Genomic DNA, 18968 nt, shown 5'->3' with positions numbered 1-18968 from the left:
AATCAGGTTACCCTGACTCCTCCTCAGCATGACTCTAAGATTTAGTAAAAATTTCAGAATACTAAATAAGAAACACCTATTCTAAAATCTCTCATATTTCTGTAAGACATACGAGCTTTGAAGTCTGCTGTTCTCCTATCTGTCCATCAATAAATGAATGTTTTTTCCCCATGTTCTTGTCTAAGAATAGCTGCTTCTAACAATTTTAGCAGCTTTAAGTGCAAAGTTAGAAATGATAGGCCTGATTTATTAAAAATACCTAATGTCTATGGACAGCTGAAGCCTCAAAGACTATTTAATCTTGGCTCTGCTCTGCTGATCAGAAGGACAGGCTCTCTGAAGAAGGCCAAGAAGCTGTGGGTTGTATAAACATCTTTTTTTGAGTGGAAAGAGCTAAACCGCCTTCATGGAAAGAATGAAACAAGTTCAAGCTATAGTGCTTTTACTCCTCCCTTCACTGCTGAAATGACATTAAAATTACTTAGGAGAGAATAATTTCCCACATTTCAATATCCACCAGAATCATTTTTTCCTCTAGCAAAATTTCCAGTAATGGTTGAGCTGAATTGAATCAGACTCCATTACGTAAAATGTGTAATTCCCGTGCAAAATTATGTTACTTTGAAGCAGATGATTATTCCCATTTCTGTTTCTGCAGTTGGATGTTTACCCATTCTGAACCACTTCATCATTTTAGGGGATTCATAGTTTCTGTAGTCAAGTAACCACAATGAAAAATTTCAGCTACATTATATCCATAATTAATATATAATGAATTCATATAATGTATGATAACTTTTTGTAAAATAGGAACAAAAACTAAGATATGCTTGAATAATCCATAGCTAATCCTCCAAAATCAACATTTTTAGGATAGGTAGAATATTACTTTAAAAAATACCTGGCAGAAAAGAAGAATCAAAACACCCAAATAATTACACTTACAGTGTCTTGAGACTTTCTAGTCCTTTGAACATTTTGTGTCGAACATTTTCCAAGCGGTTGCTAGTGAGCAATAGTTCATTCACACCAGAGGCTCCATCAAATGCTCCTTCTTCAATATCTGTAATCTTGTTATTACTCAGGTTTCTATTATACAATAGCAGAAACAGAGAAGAACATGTTTTCTTTTTTAAATACCCCAAATTAATTGTTAAATGCTGCAGACTGCACAGATTCCAAGATACTGAGTTATTGTGTAATATATTGTTCAACTTTGAACCAATAAAAGCAAAATTCAATGCCCTGTAACTAAAGAAGTAAATATTTTTAAAGCAATCTTTGGAAGATGTTTTTAAATAATGGCAATTACCCAGTCCATGCTGCCTCCACACAAGAACAAGTTTTTATAATTTTGAATCTTGTCAGTGACTGTATATTTTTTCATGCCTCCAGTCCTTGTAGCATTATTAGACGAATTAATAAAAAAACGATACTGTATGAGTACCAGCACAACTAACCACTCTGATTTATTTAATTTATTTATTTATTTATTTCATCTCAGCAGACACAAATATAAGAAAATAGTATAAACAGCAACATATGTAAATGAAATGTGTGAATGTAAACAGTACATTAAATGTTAATCATGTATGACATTAGTTAAAAAGAAGGGTTTATAAGCAAGATAGTTCATTTATCTGCAATTCACATGCAAAGCAGATCAAAATGTGGGAAAATGACCTAAAATACTGCCAAAATATTTAGTGTTTATGGGGTTTAGTTGAAATACGGAAATTACATCCCAAATGGGTAGTATCTGTACTATATAGACAAAAGCATACATACTCAGCAACACATTTTCTTAAGGATTTTTCATATTATTCTTGCCTCTTTTTGTTTGTTTCAGGTAACTATCTACACATATTACAGAAGTATATATACACACTAAAAAGTGTTAGAATACACCAGTGATTTTTAAAAAGCTCTTAAAAATGCTCTGAGACAATGTAAAATTAAGTGAAGCTAAAAACTTTTTATTTGGTGGAATTAATGGTGTTTTGAAAAAAATAAAACATTTGATGCAACTTCTAGAACAGGATTTTTATTGTTCAAATCAAGAAAGATACTATTTGTTAGAAAACAAATTCATACACTTTCCAGAATGAACTGGTGCCATTATATAAGACAGAAAACAAGGAGTTGTGGCTTAATCTTGAGTGCTGACTACTCATCTTTAGCCTAGCTGTAATTTAACATACACCTTGCCTGTGATGAAGGATACAATCATAGAAACATCCAGGTTGAAAAAGACCTTCAAGATCACCAGGTCCAACCACAAACCTAACAGTGCCAAGTCCACCACTAAACCATGTCCCTAGGCACCACATCTACACGTCTTTTAAATACCTCCAGGAATGGTGACTAAACCACTTTCCTGGGCAGCCCGTTCCAACACTTGACAACCCTTTTGGTGAAGAAATTTTTCCTAATATCCAATCTAAACCTCTCCTGGTGCAGCTTGAGGCCATTTCCTCTTATCCTATCGCTTGTCACCCAGGAGAAGAGACTGACACCCACCTCACCACAACCTCCTTTCAGGTAGTTGTAGATAGTGATAGTGTCTCCCCTAAGCCTGCTTTCCTCTAGGCTAAACAACCCCAGTTCCCTCAGCTGCTCCTCATAAGGCTTGTGCTCTATCTAGACCCTTCACCAGCTTCATTGCCCTTCTCTGGACGTGCTCCAGCACCTCAATGCCTTGTAGTGAGGGTCCCAAAACTGAATACAGTTTTTGAGGTGTGGCCTCACCAGTGCTGAGTACAGTGGGACTATCACTTCCCTAGTCCTGCTGGCCACACTATTTCTGATACAAGCCAGGATGCTAATGGCCTTCTTGGTCACCTGAGCACACTGACGGCTCATGTTCAGCTGGCTGTTGACCAACAAACCCAGGTCCTTTTCCACCAGGCAGCTTTCCAACCACTCTCCCCAAGCCTGTAGCGTTGCAGGACGTGGCACTTGTTGATCTCATACAATTGGCTTTGAACCATTGATCCAGCCTTTTCAGATCCCTCTCTAGAGCCTTCCTATCCTCAAGCAGATCAACACTGCTGCCCAACTTGGTGTCGTCTCCAAATTTACTGAGGGTGCACTCAATCCCCTCGTCCAAATTGTTGATGAAGATATTAAACAGAACCGTCCCCAGTACTGAGCCCTGGGGAACACCACTTGTGATTGTCCACCAACTGGATTTAACTCTTCACTCTTTGGGCTTGCCCATGCAGCCAGTTTTTTACCCAGTGAAGCATATGCCCATCTAAGCCATGAGCAGCCAGTTTCTCCAGGAGAAATGGTGTCAAAGGCTTTACTAAAGTCTAGATAGACAATATCCGCAATCATCACTTTAATTTAGTTTCACAGTGGAGCTGTTCTGTCTTCTGTAAGGTGTTGCACAAGACTGGAAGCAAGAAACTCATTATTCATCTCAGCCGACTTATCCGTGTCAAGCCCTTAGTCTCCTAAAATCTTATTTGCTCCTGGTGTAACATGGATACTACTTCACCCACTTCACAGGGAAATTTTAAGGATTAATGTTGCATAGCTAATCAATGATGCAGTGCATACACGTGCTTTATTACTGATTAACCACCAAATCAATGGAACATTTAGGCCCCATTTTTTCAATGTCATCTGTGCAGAAAGACCTTTGCACCTATTTGAGCCTCCAGAAGAAATATGAGCTCCACAAAAATACAGAATTCACTCCTATTTGTATCTCTGTAACATCACTACCTCACTGCTTTCCAGTCATGCTTAACCAGTCACTGTATTATTCTCTGAATTTAAGAACGTTGTAACAACTGATAAATATATTAGGAAGTTACAGAGCAGTATTATTAAAAATGTGAACTTTTCATTAACAATTTCTCAATTTTGTCCTTCCTCAATTATTCAGATTTCAAAGCTTTTGGGAATTCCAGCAGACAGCTACACTGAGACTGATTAATATTCTTCCTTTTCTTTCTTTTGTCTTGAACACCTCCTCAACTAAAAAGCAGCACACTAGCTTTAGATCACATGAAATGTTTACTAAGCTACCTTTATAGCCTGAAAATCTCTAATTACTGACAGTATATTCTCTTTTCCATTTTTCTTAAATATGAACTGATATATGTGTGTGCGTGAGTGTGCGCATGTGTAAGTATGCCTCATCAAGTATTTTATTTCAAAGGCACTCTGTAGCTGTAAAAAGTGCTAATCTGAGATCCCTGAGGAATAAGAAAAACTGGGCATCTACTGTCTAGTACCAGAACACTGCTGTGCCAGACATTCCTACATTTTTTTTTTAAAGTATCTCAGCCCAATTCGAAGTGACAAGGTGTACTCAAGTGGATAGCTCAAAAGCAAAGTTGATTCTCCATTTTTTTTTTTTAATCTTTGTCTATTAATTAAAAAAAAATCTATAATAAGTATTTAACTAATTGTGATCGTGACAGCTGCCAGCAAGGATCTGGATAAGGTTAATAGTTTAAGTAATACTATTGCTCCCCTTGAGATTTTGGTCACTAGTTCTATAGACTGATCTTTTACAAATGGTAGTAACTTGGTGAACCACAAAACAGTGCATAATGTTAACTAATCTTATCTATTTTTATGTGCATTTTTCTTCACTGTTTATGTTTGGATCTAATCCTGAAAAGGTTGAGCACAGTTACTAAGTCCGACTAAATGATCTACTCTTAGATATATCTTTTACATAAGTGAAAGAAAAGCTTTTCACAGATTTAGTAACAATTACAACTGGTAAGATTATAAACTCCTCTTAGAACATGAACTGTGAAGTGGACTTACATGGATGAGCTATCAAACCATTTTTTTCTGAGTCATTTAATTTTGATATTCCCCTCATCTAATGACAGTTTAATGAAGCACAGAATCAAAGGCATGTCTTCAATGTGCTGAAGGAGGCAAAATTGCCTGGTTAGGCAGTAGTACAGGAAGTTACAAACGATTACTGGAACCTTTTTTGAGCAGCTTATACTGTGAGCTCCCTGCTGTGGCAGCATAACAGACCAGCTGGCTGGACACTGCAGTGAAGGTGCCGGAGCTATACACTATGAGAAGTTGTTGCTGGCAGTGCCTAGTCCCATAGAGAAGAGCTGCCAACTCTGACCTACCTCAGTGATTAATTTAAACCCATTCTTGATTTTTTATTAGAATATGCTGAATCTTTTATAGATAAGAACTAAGAAAGGTGGAGAAACACAGCAAGGAGCTAACACGCTATATGAATAGACAAGGTCACTGAAGTTCCACTTACATTTTACGCAGCTGAGGAAGTTTCTTAAAGATTCCAGTAGCTTCCAGGACTGAAAATTCATTGTTATTTAGTCGCCTAGAAGAAATGACATCAATTTAAAAAAAAAATATTCAGGCATTGATACAGAGTGTTCCACACTAAGTGAACTTTTCAGAATTGTTTAACTGAATAATTGGTGTTTAACTGGTAGCTGAAGAACAATTCCATACATACTGACATTTCTAATTCTGATAATTCCTCTGAATGAACATTCTTATTAGTTAAACTTAGGCATACATAAGACATACAGAATCAAAACCAGATCACAAAATATCATACAACTAAAACTGCAGAGAAATGTAAAAAGATGTTTTTCATTTTTCTTCTGAGGGAAGAAAAACAAAAATGTAACTAAGAAAGGATTCCATGGCAACTTATAAATAAAAATCTTTAATAAGTATATATAAACCACTGAAGATTAGTTTACTGTTCTTTAAAGGATATCAGGTGGGGTCTGCCAGACATCTGGAGGTGCTCACAGAACACTATTTACAAGAATGAAATAATTACTTTATGCTCAAAGCTTTTGAGTAGAGACTGAAACATACTGCATAGGTCTTCCCAAGAATTTAAAAACAGTTCTCTGACCATGGTTTATCTTCAGATCACTAGATCTAACACACATATATTGCATAAGAATGGATTAAATGTTGATTTGTAGCACTACAAGAAGGTATACAATGAGCAACAAATACTAGCTGAATAGGGATCTTCCCTGTCCAGCTACCAAGGCTGTTCCAGCATAGTATACCTTTATCAACTGCTAGGTTAGGGGACTATGTAGATTTCTAAAAATATCTGCACTAACCCCGTATTCACTATTTCCTCTCTTGAAAAGAAAACGGAAATTATGAGTCTTAAATCCTTTGTACGTTTTAATGGAGTCATCTTATTAAGGAAGGGAGTCTGTCCGGCTTTTATTTAGAGATCTTAAAAAGGAAGGAAAAGAGATGACTGACAAGATCTCTGTGAAATGAAATTCAGCATAATTCTAAACTCAGAATGCTTTTCAAAATTGCCTTATTGAAAAATTAAAAAACCCCTAGAAAATAAAAGAAAGCTGCTCATTCATCCTTCCTTCCTGCTTATTCTCAATGATAGCCAGAAGGGAAATTAAGGTTGTAAATCTGAAGGTATGGCTGTACAATAGTTTCAGCACAGAAAGAAACCGAGAGAAGAGAGGAAGAGTTTTTTGCATATACACAGAACATGTGTATACCACACTGAAGTACAAGGAATGTGAATTTCAAAATATGTTACCATCTCTGAAAATCAGCTGAATAACTTAATGTGATTTTTTAGTGAGACCACATCAAATCAGTTTTTGCACAGTGTCAGTTAACAAAGTTACTTCATCATTAGCAATAGCCTTTTTTTCCCTGTCCATCAACAACAGAAGCACCAAGCATTCTCTAAATACTGACATTTTCAAATACTTTTCAAGTGCTATATCATCTATTAGAATGATGTTTGTGGAAACATTTACTGATTCTAATAAAACTTGCTGTGCTCTATTGCAAACATTTCTAACCCCACTGAAAAAGGCAAATGATTTGATCCTTTCCTCTTTGCAACAACCTTTTACATATTAAAAATAATTTACTTGGATTCTCCCCTCAAGTTTCTTTCACACAAAGGCATTAAATCTTTTCAGGTTTTCCTCGGAAGTCTTATTTTCTAGATGATTCCTGTTCTTCTTGAAATTTTTTCCAAGTGATTCATATCCATCTTGAAAAGTGAAGTCCTTGACACAGTATTCCAGCTGATATTTTACTATTGTTATGTAGAGTAAAACAATTATATAACTTACATACCCCACCCCTGTACATATATCCCAAAATGAAATTTGTAGCAGTGCCCAATGGCAGTCCTTCATCTTTAATATGTATGATACCACCATAGCCTTTTATCTTCAATTACTTGCTGGCTATTCCTCAATCTTGTATTTGGTGCTAATTAGTCCTATCTAATGTCATATTTAGAATTTGAATTTTTATTTTATTTATTCTGCTATCAAATTATTCAGTCTTATTCTGCTATAATATTATAGAACAATTTTAAGAATTTCCCATGTGTTTTGAAGATATGTACTATGTTTGGTTAAAACCATAGCACAAACCATACTTTCTCTCTAACTTAGCGTATATGGTGATATCACAAATCATGCATCATCACTGAGGGTACACCCTCATATAAAGGGACATCAAGAGTTACAAATTATGGGTTTATGGTCAGAGGAATGACCACATGGATCACATGGCATTTCTATGGCTTTAGATCTGGAATTGTTAAATATTTGTGCAAGAAGTTTTCATTCTATTATCATGGTAAGTGATACACACACAGAGGACTCAAAATTATTACAGATGACTGGAAAATGAAGAGATGTGGTGGTATCTTCCTTCTGGATCTTAACATCATAATTTTTTTGATCCCAGCGCTCTCTACTGGTAAAGACAATGGTAGTTGCTACCTGTCAATCACTTATGATTTGATTTGAAATTGATTATGAAAATGATCTTAAAATTAGGAATTATGGATTATGAAAATGATCTTAAAAATACTTGTATCTGGTTTATATTTATTGCAATTTCATTCTCAAATGATGTCTAAATATCTGTTTCTCTGTTTTATTTGATGCTTTTTCTTGTTTTATTAACACAATAGGTAAGATGTCTGCATGTTTTGGAATAGCTGAACCTTGTGTACTTCTGTACCTATGTACACACAGAAGTGATATTCATGCTTTCTAAAACTATCTTGTTAGGATGTGGTATCATATCAGCTATTGCAAAAACATTACATAAATTGAACATATAGGACTGGAATTGTTTTTATTTAGCGTTCCTCCTGGGGACTCTGGTTTGAGTAATTTAGGAAATGCTTCCTCAATTTTCCTAAATGTTAGAATGCTATATGAAAAGTATTTTATTTCTGGGGTGCATTTACAGGCAGGTACTTTATCTCAAATACTTCAGTGGCAGATTAGACAGATCCTTCACTGGTTTTCTGGAAGTCTGTGAGCAAGTGACAAAATAGAAACAGAACAGCACTTGGCTCATTTATAAATATTTTCACCTTTCATGATTAAGTATCTGTCTTGAACTGAATTATTATTATTTCATTTTTTTAAAAAAAAACAACTACTTTGAAGAAGTAGTTTTTTTGATGTGCTATCATCAATGTTGCAATCTACACAACTGATACTCTTTTCCTCACTTCTGATCTTTGTTTCCAAGATGAGTGTCACCTCCAAACAACACCCTGCAGAAAATGTTCTAGCCTTTCTCATCATTGTTACAGAAGCATCAATGTCTAACAAGTATCTTTATCTCAAATTTAGTGGGTAAAAGAAAAGAAAGGCTAACTAGCTGCTCTTCTTGTATATGCCAGTAAATGTTGTAAACTGGAATCACAGAGTGGCCCTAGAACTAGACTGGGAAGTCCCAAGGGGAGCAACAAAGGCTGTGCATCAAAGACCAGGAATAACAGGAGGAAATAAGAGAAAGAGCTGCAGCTTTTGCATCAGTGAGGCAAACACCAGAGGAGTGTATTTAGCTAGAGCAATGAGATTTTTAGAGGAAGTAAAAAAATGCAGAAATAATTCCTCTATCCCCTCTAGAATACCTGCGAGACTGTTGAAATTTTTATTACATCAAAAGACTTGAAGAACAATCTGTACAGCTTATCAAGAAGAAGGTTGAATAGTGACTTTGTTACATTTTAAGACCATCTTACTTGGATAAAGTGCTGGATAGAAAAGGGCTCTTTAATGACAAAAAATATAAAGGAAGCAATGATGGAAACTGAAGAGAGGCAGATTCCGTCTGGAAGTAAAAGTTCCCATTTTAAAAGATTTTAACAGAAGTGAAGGGAGATGATTAACACTCTCAGGGAAACACTCTCAGGGAAATGGTGGATTTGTAATCCACTGATACCTGCAAAGAAGTCTATGTTTTCTGAAAGAAGTGCTGTAACCAAACATTAATTATGTTTTAGTCAAACACAAATTTTTTGTTGGCTGTTTGAGAGTTTAGGATACACAGCAGATGAGGCTTGATGACTTAATTGTTTCTTCTGAATTTAATATGTATGAATTACAATTATAGAAAGAAAACACTTGAAGTTTATCTTCCACATGTAAATAAATGAATATGAAAAACAACAATTAAAATACTAAATTAAGATTATTATTTCTTCAGAGCAGAGAGAATTAAACATGAATCCTGCTAAGAATTAAGACAATGCATGCTTATCACTTCAACAACTACGTTTCTCCTCTCTTGGTTCAGTAACTATGATTTTTACAACCATTTCTTTATGATCTCCTACACTTTAACCTGTTACCCATTCCATTAGTTTTTATTCTTCAATTCAAGTAATTTTGTCTCAAAATATTATAGCATAACATAAAATGTGTTTCTCCACTGAAATCTATCTCCCTTTACTGAAGACTGTGTATCATTTTTTTCTTCTCTGGCATTACTTTATGAACAGTAAGTCAACAGTGTGAACATGGCCAAAAGCTGAGCTTTGCTTTTCCCACATATGCCACTTTTTCAATCGAATTTGCCATCATTCTGGGCACAACTGGGATTACCACTCAGATTTGTAATTAGAACACGACTAAGTTCAACTCCTTCTCCCCACTCAGAGACAGACAAAAATCTTCATCTCTATTTACATTATATTTCAGTTCAGATTCCTTTTTCTGTCCAGATATTCAAAATCCTTAACCATGGTCTCATTATTTCATACCTTCACAGCTGTACTGTTGCTTTGATGCCAGCTGCTGACTGATTATGTCTTAAGAAATATGCCATACTGTTGCTCATCTCACCCTTGTGGGTCACAACTTGATCACAGTACTCCTATCTCCATATCTCTGTCCCTCCTTTACTACATCAAATCAAAGTCCCTCTCTTTTGTTCATCAACATTCTGCCTTGTTCTTTAAACTGAATCTCCTAGGAAAAACAGCTATTTCCTTCTGCCTTTGCTCTGCCATTGATGGCCACTTTCATCTCCTGCCTTTCTGCTGATCCTTCAAGCATCTCTGCATTTCCTTTCATACTGTGCTTAGCGCATGGGAAAACCTTGTAAAGCTGTCTTAATTTCATCTTTCGATCCCTTCTTGAAGACCACTTCAGTTGTAATGCCTACAAATCATTCCCATACAGCACTTATTAAGCAAGTAATAATCTGTGACTTCTTTTCTGCTCATCTCTGTTCATTATATTTTTAGATAGCTCATCTTTTTAACCCAACCCTGTCTTGTTTTATCTTTATCTTCCTCTTGTCTCCTGCCTGACACACAATGATGTGTGCTTTGAATAGGAAGAATCACCTCTGTTTTATTAAACACATAGGTAGCACTTTTAAAGACAGAATTCTGGTTCCTGGATGTCCTACTTGCTCTTGTAGTTAAAATAAAAAGCAAAATAAACCCCACTACCTTTCAAAAAAATCCAAGTGGGTAGCTCATATACTGGAGAATTAGAAACATAGAATATTTACCTTATTCATTTATCTTAAGTTTTTAAGGCTACATGGTACTGAAATGATGCATAAATATTTTTTATTAATATCTATCCTTTGAAGTGCACCACAGAGGTTACATTTAATTTCTATTGTTCAAAAAAGTAAAGCTGTGGTTTTATATTTGAAAATTTTAGTTAGTTTTTCAATAAGCAAATAATTCTTTATTATGGGTTCAACTTACAACTCTGCTGTGTACTGGGGGATGTGATCAGGAATTTTGTTGAGTTTCTGATTGGAGCAATCCACTGTGGTCCCTTCACAGCGACATTTCTCAGGGCAAGCCAAATCTGCAAAGCAGTCTCCACTTAATTTGGATCTGTAATCTTCAGTGCCTGTGGAAGAGTCAAGTCAAAATACAGATACTGAGTCAATAAAGTATAAGATTTGCTTCTTGTGAGAAGGTTGAAAAGATGTCTGCAATGCAGATAACGGGTGGGCAACTTGGGAAATGCATGATAAACTTTGTGATACTGAACAGACACAAGGGCTTCAAGAGAGGGTTAAATATAGGGGCTTAAGATATGCTGGAAAAAGAAACTGTGACCAACTTCACATAACAGGATAACATTAACTTGAGCTTTTCACAGCTGTACTTTCTGCTGATGATGTCAGCCAATCTAGCCTTGTTTATAGCTAATCACACAAATGCCACTGATTCTTTTAGAATTTATTTTATTTCTCTGTATCAAGAATAAATAGATCCTGAATGCCACCTTTTCTCTTTCTCTTGTTACAAATTTGTATTGATGACTGGACTACCAGTTAACCTCTGTGATTTTTTTTTTAAATAGTCCCGATACTCCACATCATCTCAAACACATAAGATTGAAAGCCCTGTTTTCAGCTTTAATTTAAAAAATGTGTGATCCTGACTTAAGCCTCAGCAGCTTGCCATGCTGTAGAAAGCTGCGTGACGTTCCATGGTGCTTGACAGAACCATGTTTTACTCATACCTCACAACCACATGGTTAGATCAAGCACAACAGAAAATCTCGCTACGTTATCAAAACTGCATCCATTAGGCCAAGGATAAGAGCAAGGGAAAAGAGGAAGGAGTAGGTATAAGTTACAGAAGCGTTTGAAGTTTAATACTTGCTTACATGACATGGCATTCTTATTACTGAATGTCCAGTGCCACAGTAACAGTATTACTGTCACAGATTAAATAAAAAGTACAAAAAAAAAATGAACCACATTGAAAGTTTCCTCCACCATTTCCCAGAGTCAGTCAAAGAAAACGTCCTAAACATATCAGGAGAAAACATCCAGTAAGGAACTGAGGGTGGGTGACAAAGAAAACAAAGAGAAGCTGAAAGGACCTGTGGGTTCTTCTTGGACAAAGGTGAAAAGACTGAGACTAGTAGAAGGTGCATCAGGGCTGGGAGGTACATTGTGATTTAGCTCAGACACTGAACTTTACTTACAGCCAAAATGGTGAACTCCTGCAAAAGTAAAGATAGCCAAGAAGGAAAGAAAGACAGAGTAATCCCAATTAAGACAAAAACATGAACTAAGCTCTCACGTTCTCTACTCAACTTTAGTTTGATTAGATGATGTTGCTAAGGGGTACCATCTTCAGCAGATAGAAAGAGCAATTCATTTTAAGTGGCATTTAAAAATGAAGATTGGGGTTAATTACAGATTTCATATAGGATAATGATGCCTCCCATGCATTATTCTTCACTATTTTGAAAGTATTCTTAAAAGCTGCTCCCTTGAACATATACACATGTTATGCCACTTAAAACCTTAATAAACCAAAGAAACATAGGAGAAACAGATTCCTCAGGGGATGAAGAAAAAACCCCAACTCATCACATATTATGTTATCAAGCATTTGTAAATGTCTAAGTAACACACATAACTACATGGAATATTTCTATGAGCTAGCAGACAAATGATATTTTTTCAAATTAATGGTTTAATACTTGTATAACCTTTAGTCTTCCAAATTACTACAATGAAATTCTATTAAGACTTCCTAGTGTCTGCAGAACAAGATCTCACAGTGAAATATATAAACAAATATAAACTATTTTTAAGTTTTTAAAGAAATGCTAACATTTTTACAGTATTTACTGAAGTGTAAAGAAGTGTTTTTAGCACTTTTAAATACCCAATAAGGAAGACTACAAATACATTATTTTTTCCTCCTGCATCTAGAATAAATCACTGTTATCACTTGAAAGAACTAAACTATTCAGGGACAAGATTTTGAACAACTAAAACAATTTTATGCAGCATCTTCCTGATAACCTGAGAGAAAGAAAAAGCACAGAAGCTGTATTTCAAGAAGCAATCTGAAACACTTTTTGATTAATTATTTTTCTTCTTATTTTTTCAGAAATAGCATTTTTTAAAGGGTACGTAAACAAACCTTAACTGCATGTGTGGCCATATTATAAACAGGCTGTGAAGACATTTTTGCTGGCAAGAAAACACTTCTAACTCAGAGACAAAAGTTGTGCTGGCAAGGTTGAGTAGAAGTCACTCTGTGGCAGGAATACAGCTGTTCTACTCATTAAGGAATTGAGTGGTACTACAGGTTTGAGAAATTGAATCCCCCTCGGTTTTATGATGGTTTAAAACACATTTTCGCGGCTGCCAATGATGAAAAATTGCTGCCTTATTTTGTATTTCATTTTGGTTTTTCTTCATATTCAAACCAACTTTATTATGAGGGCATGAGGAACTTCACATGATTGCTGCAAATTTAAGTGACACATCTCACAGTATTATGGAAAGAGCTGTTAAACATACCAGCTTAAAAGACAAAGACCACTGCAAAATGACAATATACCTGTAGCAGTTGAAAGAACAAGTGCACTGGTGTCATAATCAATTATTGTACATATTTTTCTAGGTATTAAACTGTGGTAGAAACCCCTGCTTGCAAATCATGTACTGTAATTCATCAATAGATTCATTATTCCCTTGTTTATTTTGTCATTCAATCATTTATAATCTGTTAGGAACATAATGCAAGCGCATCATTGGTTTTTTTTCTATTAACAAATCAGTGCACACACCTGACAAGCAAGCTAAAATAAAGAAAGAAACAAATTTCAAAGAGCTAGGGCCAACATCAGTAAATCTTTTGTGAAAATATCATAGGCTTATTGTAGCTTAAAGCAGTGTGTAAATTGCTGTTTCGTATTTTCTTTAATGGAAAGCATTTCTGATTCATTGTATGTGTGTGACCACAGAATGCCTTAATGAAGAATATCAGCTTTCTTTTCCAAGCATTCCACTGTGATTTCGTAAACACAAGGAGGGTGAGCAAGCAGTAGCTGCAGCCAGTGTAGAGCATGAAAGCAAAGCAAGAAAATGTTCATTTGTAAAACGTTTATTTTTTTTAAGTTGTACTAGCTCTTTGATGTTAGTACGGTTTCCTGTGTTTAAAAGCAGCTCAGGAGCTACATTTAAAAACAGTAGTGGCAGAAAGGCAAGGTATAAGATAAGTAAAGGTGTCAACTGAAATATGAACTAGCAGGTGCAACCTTCTAAATAATTTAAGTAGATGTATAATTTTGGTAGGTTGTGTGCAAATTTGTGAGACAAAAAAAAGTAAATGGAGCTGCATGCTAAGCTCTTATATTTAGAAAACAGAACTACTAGTACTCTACAAAGGAAAACTATGTCTAGCTACAGGTATTGACTAATGTTAATACACATGCATCAGTTTCCTAAAAGCTATAACAAACTTTGCTTTTGGGGGGAAAGGGAGAGAGTATCTGCAGTTAGTCAATCTTACTGCAGAGCCAAACCTACCTGGAATGAAATACTGTTCTTTAGCTAAATAAAGAGAAAAAAAAAATAGAAGATGCACCTGAATGTCAGCAAGCAAAGAATGAGTTTTATTAGATTAAGTATGGACTACAGTTAACTACAGATAATCGAGTGAAAAAATGTGTATTCACAACGAGAGCTGATAAACAACAAAGTGTGAATAGTCATAAATGTATCCGGAACATGGATAACAAACAGTTCTCATCTGGTATTTGCACTTGAGACTGAATAAATTGTAGAATGTGAAATGCACCTGGAACAGCTGGATACCATATGACAAGTTAGGATTTAGAGAAATGTAAGTAGGAAATGGAGTGAGATTAGAAAAAAGAAAACAGTAAATTTCAGTATGAGGTAAGCTCCCTGTATAAAATGAATATGTCATGTTTCCATATTTAGCTAGAAATTTTTAGATCTTTCACATACTCCAGAGCCTTGTGGAAATTTTACAAAATGATTTATGTTGGTGATACTTGTAGTGAATAACTTCAGCATTTCATTCTGAAGTATTATATATTGCATTTCTTTTGTTAGATTTAATGCTACTCAGAAATAGTGCCAAATGCGTTAACTATAGTAATGTTCCGTGATCCCATAGTCTATGACTTCCACGATTTCCCCCCTTCAGTCAAAGAACTAAAAAAGATTCTGCAATGTTTAATGATTCCATAGAGAGCCAGCTGCCTTCATTAGAACTTCTACAACCACTGTTTTTGCTAATAAAAACAAAATAGCAGCTGAACTAAGAAAATTACCTGAGCAGCGGAATTTCTTGCTTTTGATCTGGCCGATCCTTTTGTTTGCCAGACGGCGGGGGCTGGTGCAACGGGCACCACTGGTCTCAATGGGGTTTGTATGAAGATAATCCGCCAGCCACTTCAGATGGCAGTCACAGATAAATGGGTTCTGAGCCAAATGCCTTTCATGAAGAAAAAAATTATAATTTCACACATTATTTCCCTTTGGTCTCAACACTTCCTGATATTTTTAGTGCATTGTAGAATATGAAGTCATACTAAAGACAACCATAAACAGGAGCATACATACAAGGTCTGAATTGCACGTAGGGGTGAGAAGGTGCCTTTTGCAATGGTCTGCAGCTTGTTGTCATACAAAGAAAGAAGATTCAAGTTGTGCAGATCTTGAAAAGCATCAACTCGCAGGCAATTGATCTTGTTGGCATTCAATAATCTGTTCAATGGAAGACAATTATAAAATTGAAAGAATTCGCTCAGTGTTGCTTCAGTGTTTTTCACAGATAATTCTTTGTGTGCATTTGTAACCAGAACAAGAGATGTAGTAACAAATATTAACTGACAGGGACATATGGCATTTCAGGGAATTGAAATGTCTTATTTAGGTGTTCTGAAATTATTCCTAAATATTTGCACCTTGGAGTTGAAATGTGTGGGTTTGTTCAGCTAAAATCACATTTCTTATATGGGTTGATAAAATGTGCGTGTGTGGTATTTGTCTGTGCAAAGAAAGAAGCTTAAAAAATCAAGTATCTGCAAGGAAAACTACTTTCTTTTGCCAAATAAATAAACAAACAAAAAAGGAACTGAACACTGTGTTCATTAGCTGGAAGAGATGTGCAGTGGCACTTTTAATTATATGTTACTAATCAGCATGCTGCCGCATTAACAGAGTTGTAGTAAAAACTGGTGGCATGGAATATATCCAAATCTGTCTTGGATCCTTTTTCCTCTCCGTCTTCAAAGGGAACCTTTTCTTCCCTGTACCTCCCAGACTTCTGAAGTTAAAGCAAACAAGCCAATCTAAACCAACTCCTTCATGCTTTTGAAGAGGAAGAAAAATAAAAATGTCATTCAACTAGATGCATTTTTATAACCAAATATTTTTGATTTTTTTCCATTTCCAGAGAGAAATGGGATGGAATGGTGGATTTGGAAATCAATGCTCTGATAAAAACTTTCACCACACAAGTAGAAATTTACTTAGACTGAAATGTATTGTCTATGCAAAGTATAACAAGTTATGGACATTTTTTTACTACAGAAGAAACGGAAGTCCAGAGATGTCACTTTTTTTTTTTTTTTTTTAAATCTGAACTATGTTTTCATAACTAAAAACTCTTTAAAGGAAAACAGGAATGCATACCCCCCCTTCCCCCCATTATACTAATTTGTGACTAAAAAGAAATCAAAAAGTAAACCTCTAGGTGGTGCTAGAATTTGCATTTTCTTTGTATCTACTTACTGTTTTGCCATCTTCAATAAGTTGTTAATAGACATTTTGCCAATTACTGCACTATAAAAGCTGGACATTAAATCCTTCTTATCAAGTGGGAAGAAGTTATAAATTCTTTAAGAAGAAGCTTTAAATCAACAAGTCAGTTATTCTGGGACAATTCCTTCCAGAAATCCCACTCGTTTTATGGCCTATTTCACAAATTTCTTTTACACAGTACAGCTAGTGCACAGCCTCCTCTGCTAAATATTGACAATATTTATTAAACATATCACCATTAAATTCTTCTTTATTCCCAGTATTAAATATAAATGGTTTATAAGATTACATGTGAAAATTTCCAGTGTTAAACGAAATAGCAGCTGGAGTTCATGTAGTCAATGAATTGTGCAGAGAAGAGTGAAAGAAAACATTAAAAGTCATCAATGAAACTGTAGTACTACCCTGTTCTTGCATGGGTACAACCAGAAATACAATTATATAGCATTTCCACTACATATTTGCTCTGTATAAAACACAAATATTCCTTCTATGGTTCTCACACAACTTTAGACATACTACACTGCTTGCAGGACAAGGCAGTACCATATCTTATGTCTATCACATTTTATCCTTACAAAATCCACACAAGAGAACAGTTTCATTTTAACCATTTTAGGCTGACATTAAGTGAGATATGATCAAATTTGTGGATGAATGGCAAGCTGGCCTACAACAGTCTTGACTCCTTTGGCTTTAACATAATTTGTTCTTATCATACTCTGATCTTATATACTGGATTTCCTGCCAGTTCTTCTCCAGGCATAAATCTCTCATCATGTTTACCCTTCTGAGTTATCCCAAAATATAATAAATATTAAAAAAATACTCACAGCAATTGCAGAGAAAAGAGTCCTTCAAATAGGCCCTTTGGAAGTTCTGTAATTTTATTGCCATAGAGGACACTGTACCAGGAAATAATAAAGCAAACAAAGCCGCCATTATGAAAGGCATACACTATACGATTTTGACTTTAAAAATAAAGAAATTTCCATGTCCTGAAGAGAATTTAACAGCAACAACTTGATACTTGCAAGATCCTTGTAGTCCTGTGAGGTAGCAGGATCACACATTTTCCCAAAAGGTGTGTTGCCCAAAGATCTGTCAGCAGAATCAGCACCTCACTGTTTACAGCCTAACCAAGGGACCTTGGTAAGTGGATTTGCTGTTTGTAAAAACTAACTGGGGAATAAAAGAAATGTTTGATTTTGTTCAACTCTTTGCCATGAACGTATTTATGAAAAACCCATACATTTTTAGTGTCCAGCTGTGATACAGTATTCACTTATCATTCCAGTGTTTTGAAATTATTTTTACAGCTTTCAGAATTGATCAAATTTCTATGAAAATTCTGCAGGGACCCAAAAATCCAAAATAATTTCACTGTAAGAATATGAGAAATTTGCTTCTGTTTTTACAGGTCAAACAGATACCTACAGTGAATTGAGTGAACGTAAGCCCTGGAAAGCATCTGGAGCTGCTTCAGAGATCTGGTTATTGCTCAGGTCACTGAAATACATGAAATTTGTTTCAATTAATTCAAGCCATTTTCAAAATAGCTAATGTTAAAATAATATGTAATTAGAATTAGGCATGGAAAGGAGAGGGAAATTAAAATATTTATGTGAAACACCGCCAAAGGATTTTAACATAAACCCACTAAAATTGCCAGTAAACTGAAACAAAATGCATGGTTAAAAATAGACTTCTCAAATGCTTGGAAAAAAATGACAAAAATATTTACTTTTTCTAATTGCTTAAATACATTTTATAAAGAATTGTCTGTTTGCTATGACCATAGGACTATACAGCCTCAAAGACATTCTGAAATAGCAGTGGCTTATCCCCATTAATTTCTTTTTTTTATAGACTGTTCACTACAGTAACATATTGCTTCTATAAAATAATTTCAATACTTGGTAAAAAACAATTATTATTAATGTGACAAAGATGCTATATGGTCTTAATAATCAGCCTGCCATATCAGTTAATCTTCCAGCAGTCAAACTTTCTTAAATGCTCACACATTGACTGCAGTTCCTTTGTATGACCTTGTTTTTTCATTTTTATATGTAGATATATATATATGT

At 35.1% G+C, this 18968-nt stretch overlaps 1 protein-coding gene across 7 annotated transcripts in view; it reads right to left on the bottom strand.

The window, feature by feature from the left end:
• The window catches only part of SLIT2 (slit guidance ligand 2), a 265807-nt gene that overhangs the window by 56150 nt on the left and 190689 nt on the right, over nucleotides 1-18968 (bottom strand). For 3 of the 7 annotated variants that reach the window (XM_074865881.1, XM_074865883.1, XM_074865886.1), the window contains exons 11-19: nucleotides 18316-18387; nucleotides 17712-17783; nucleotides 15676-15819; nucleotides 15384-15547; nucleotides 14611-14634; nucleotides 12264-12281; nucleotides 11021-11171; nucleotides 5261-5335; nucleotides 946-1089 (exon numbers count right to left, since the gene is read on the bottom strand). In XM_074865881.1, coding sequence (XP_074721982.1) covers nucleotides 946-1089; nucleotides 5261-5335; nucleotides 11021-11171; nucleotides 12264-12281; nucleotides 14611-14634; nucleotides 15384-15547; nucleotides 15676-15819; nucleotides 17712-17783; nucleotides 18316-18387 — 864 coding nt within the window. The remainder of the gene's footprint in view (nucleotides 1-945; nucleotides 1090-5260; nucleotides 5336-11020; nucleotides 11172-12263; nucleotides 12282-14610; nucleotides 14635-15383; nucleotides 15548-15675; nucleotides 15820-17711; nucleotides 17784-18315; nucleotides 18388-18968) is intronic. The other 4 variants (XM_074865882.1, XM_074865885.1, XM_074865884.1 and 1 more) reach the window with 2 other exon arrangements.

The sequence above is a fragment of the Strix uralensis genome, chromosome 4 (assembly GCF_047716275.1).
Source record: "Strix uralensis isolate ZFMK-TIS-50842 chromosome 4, bStrUra1, whole genome shotgun sequence".
Lineage (NCBI taxonomy): Eukaryota > Metazoa > Chordata > Aves > Strigiformes > Strigidae > Strix > Strix uralensis.
Note: the sequence above shows the minus strand (reverse complement) of the source record. Positions and strands in the feature narration are given on the sequence as shown.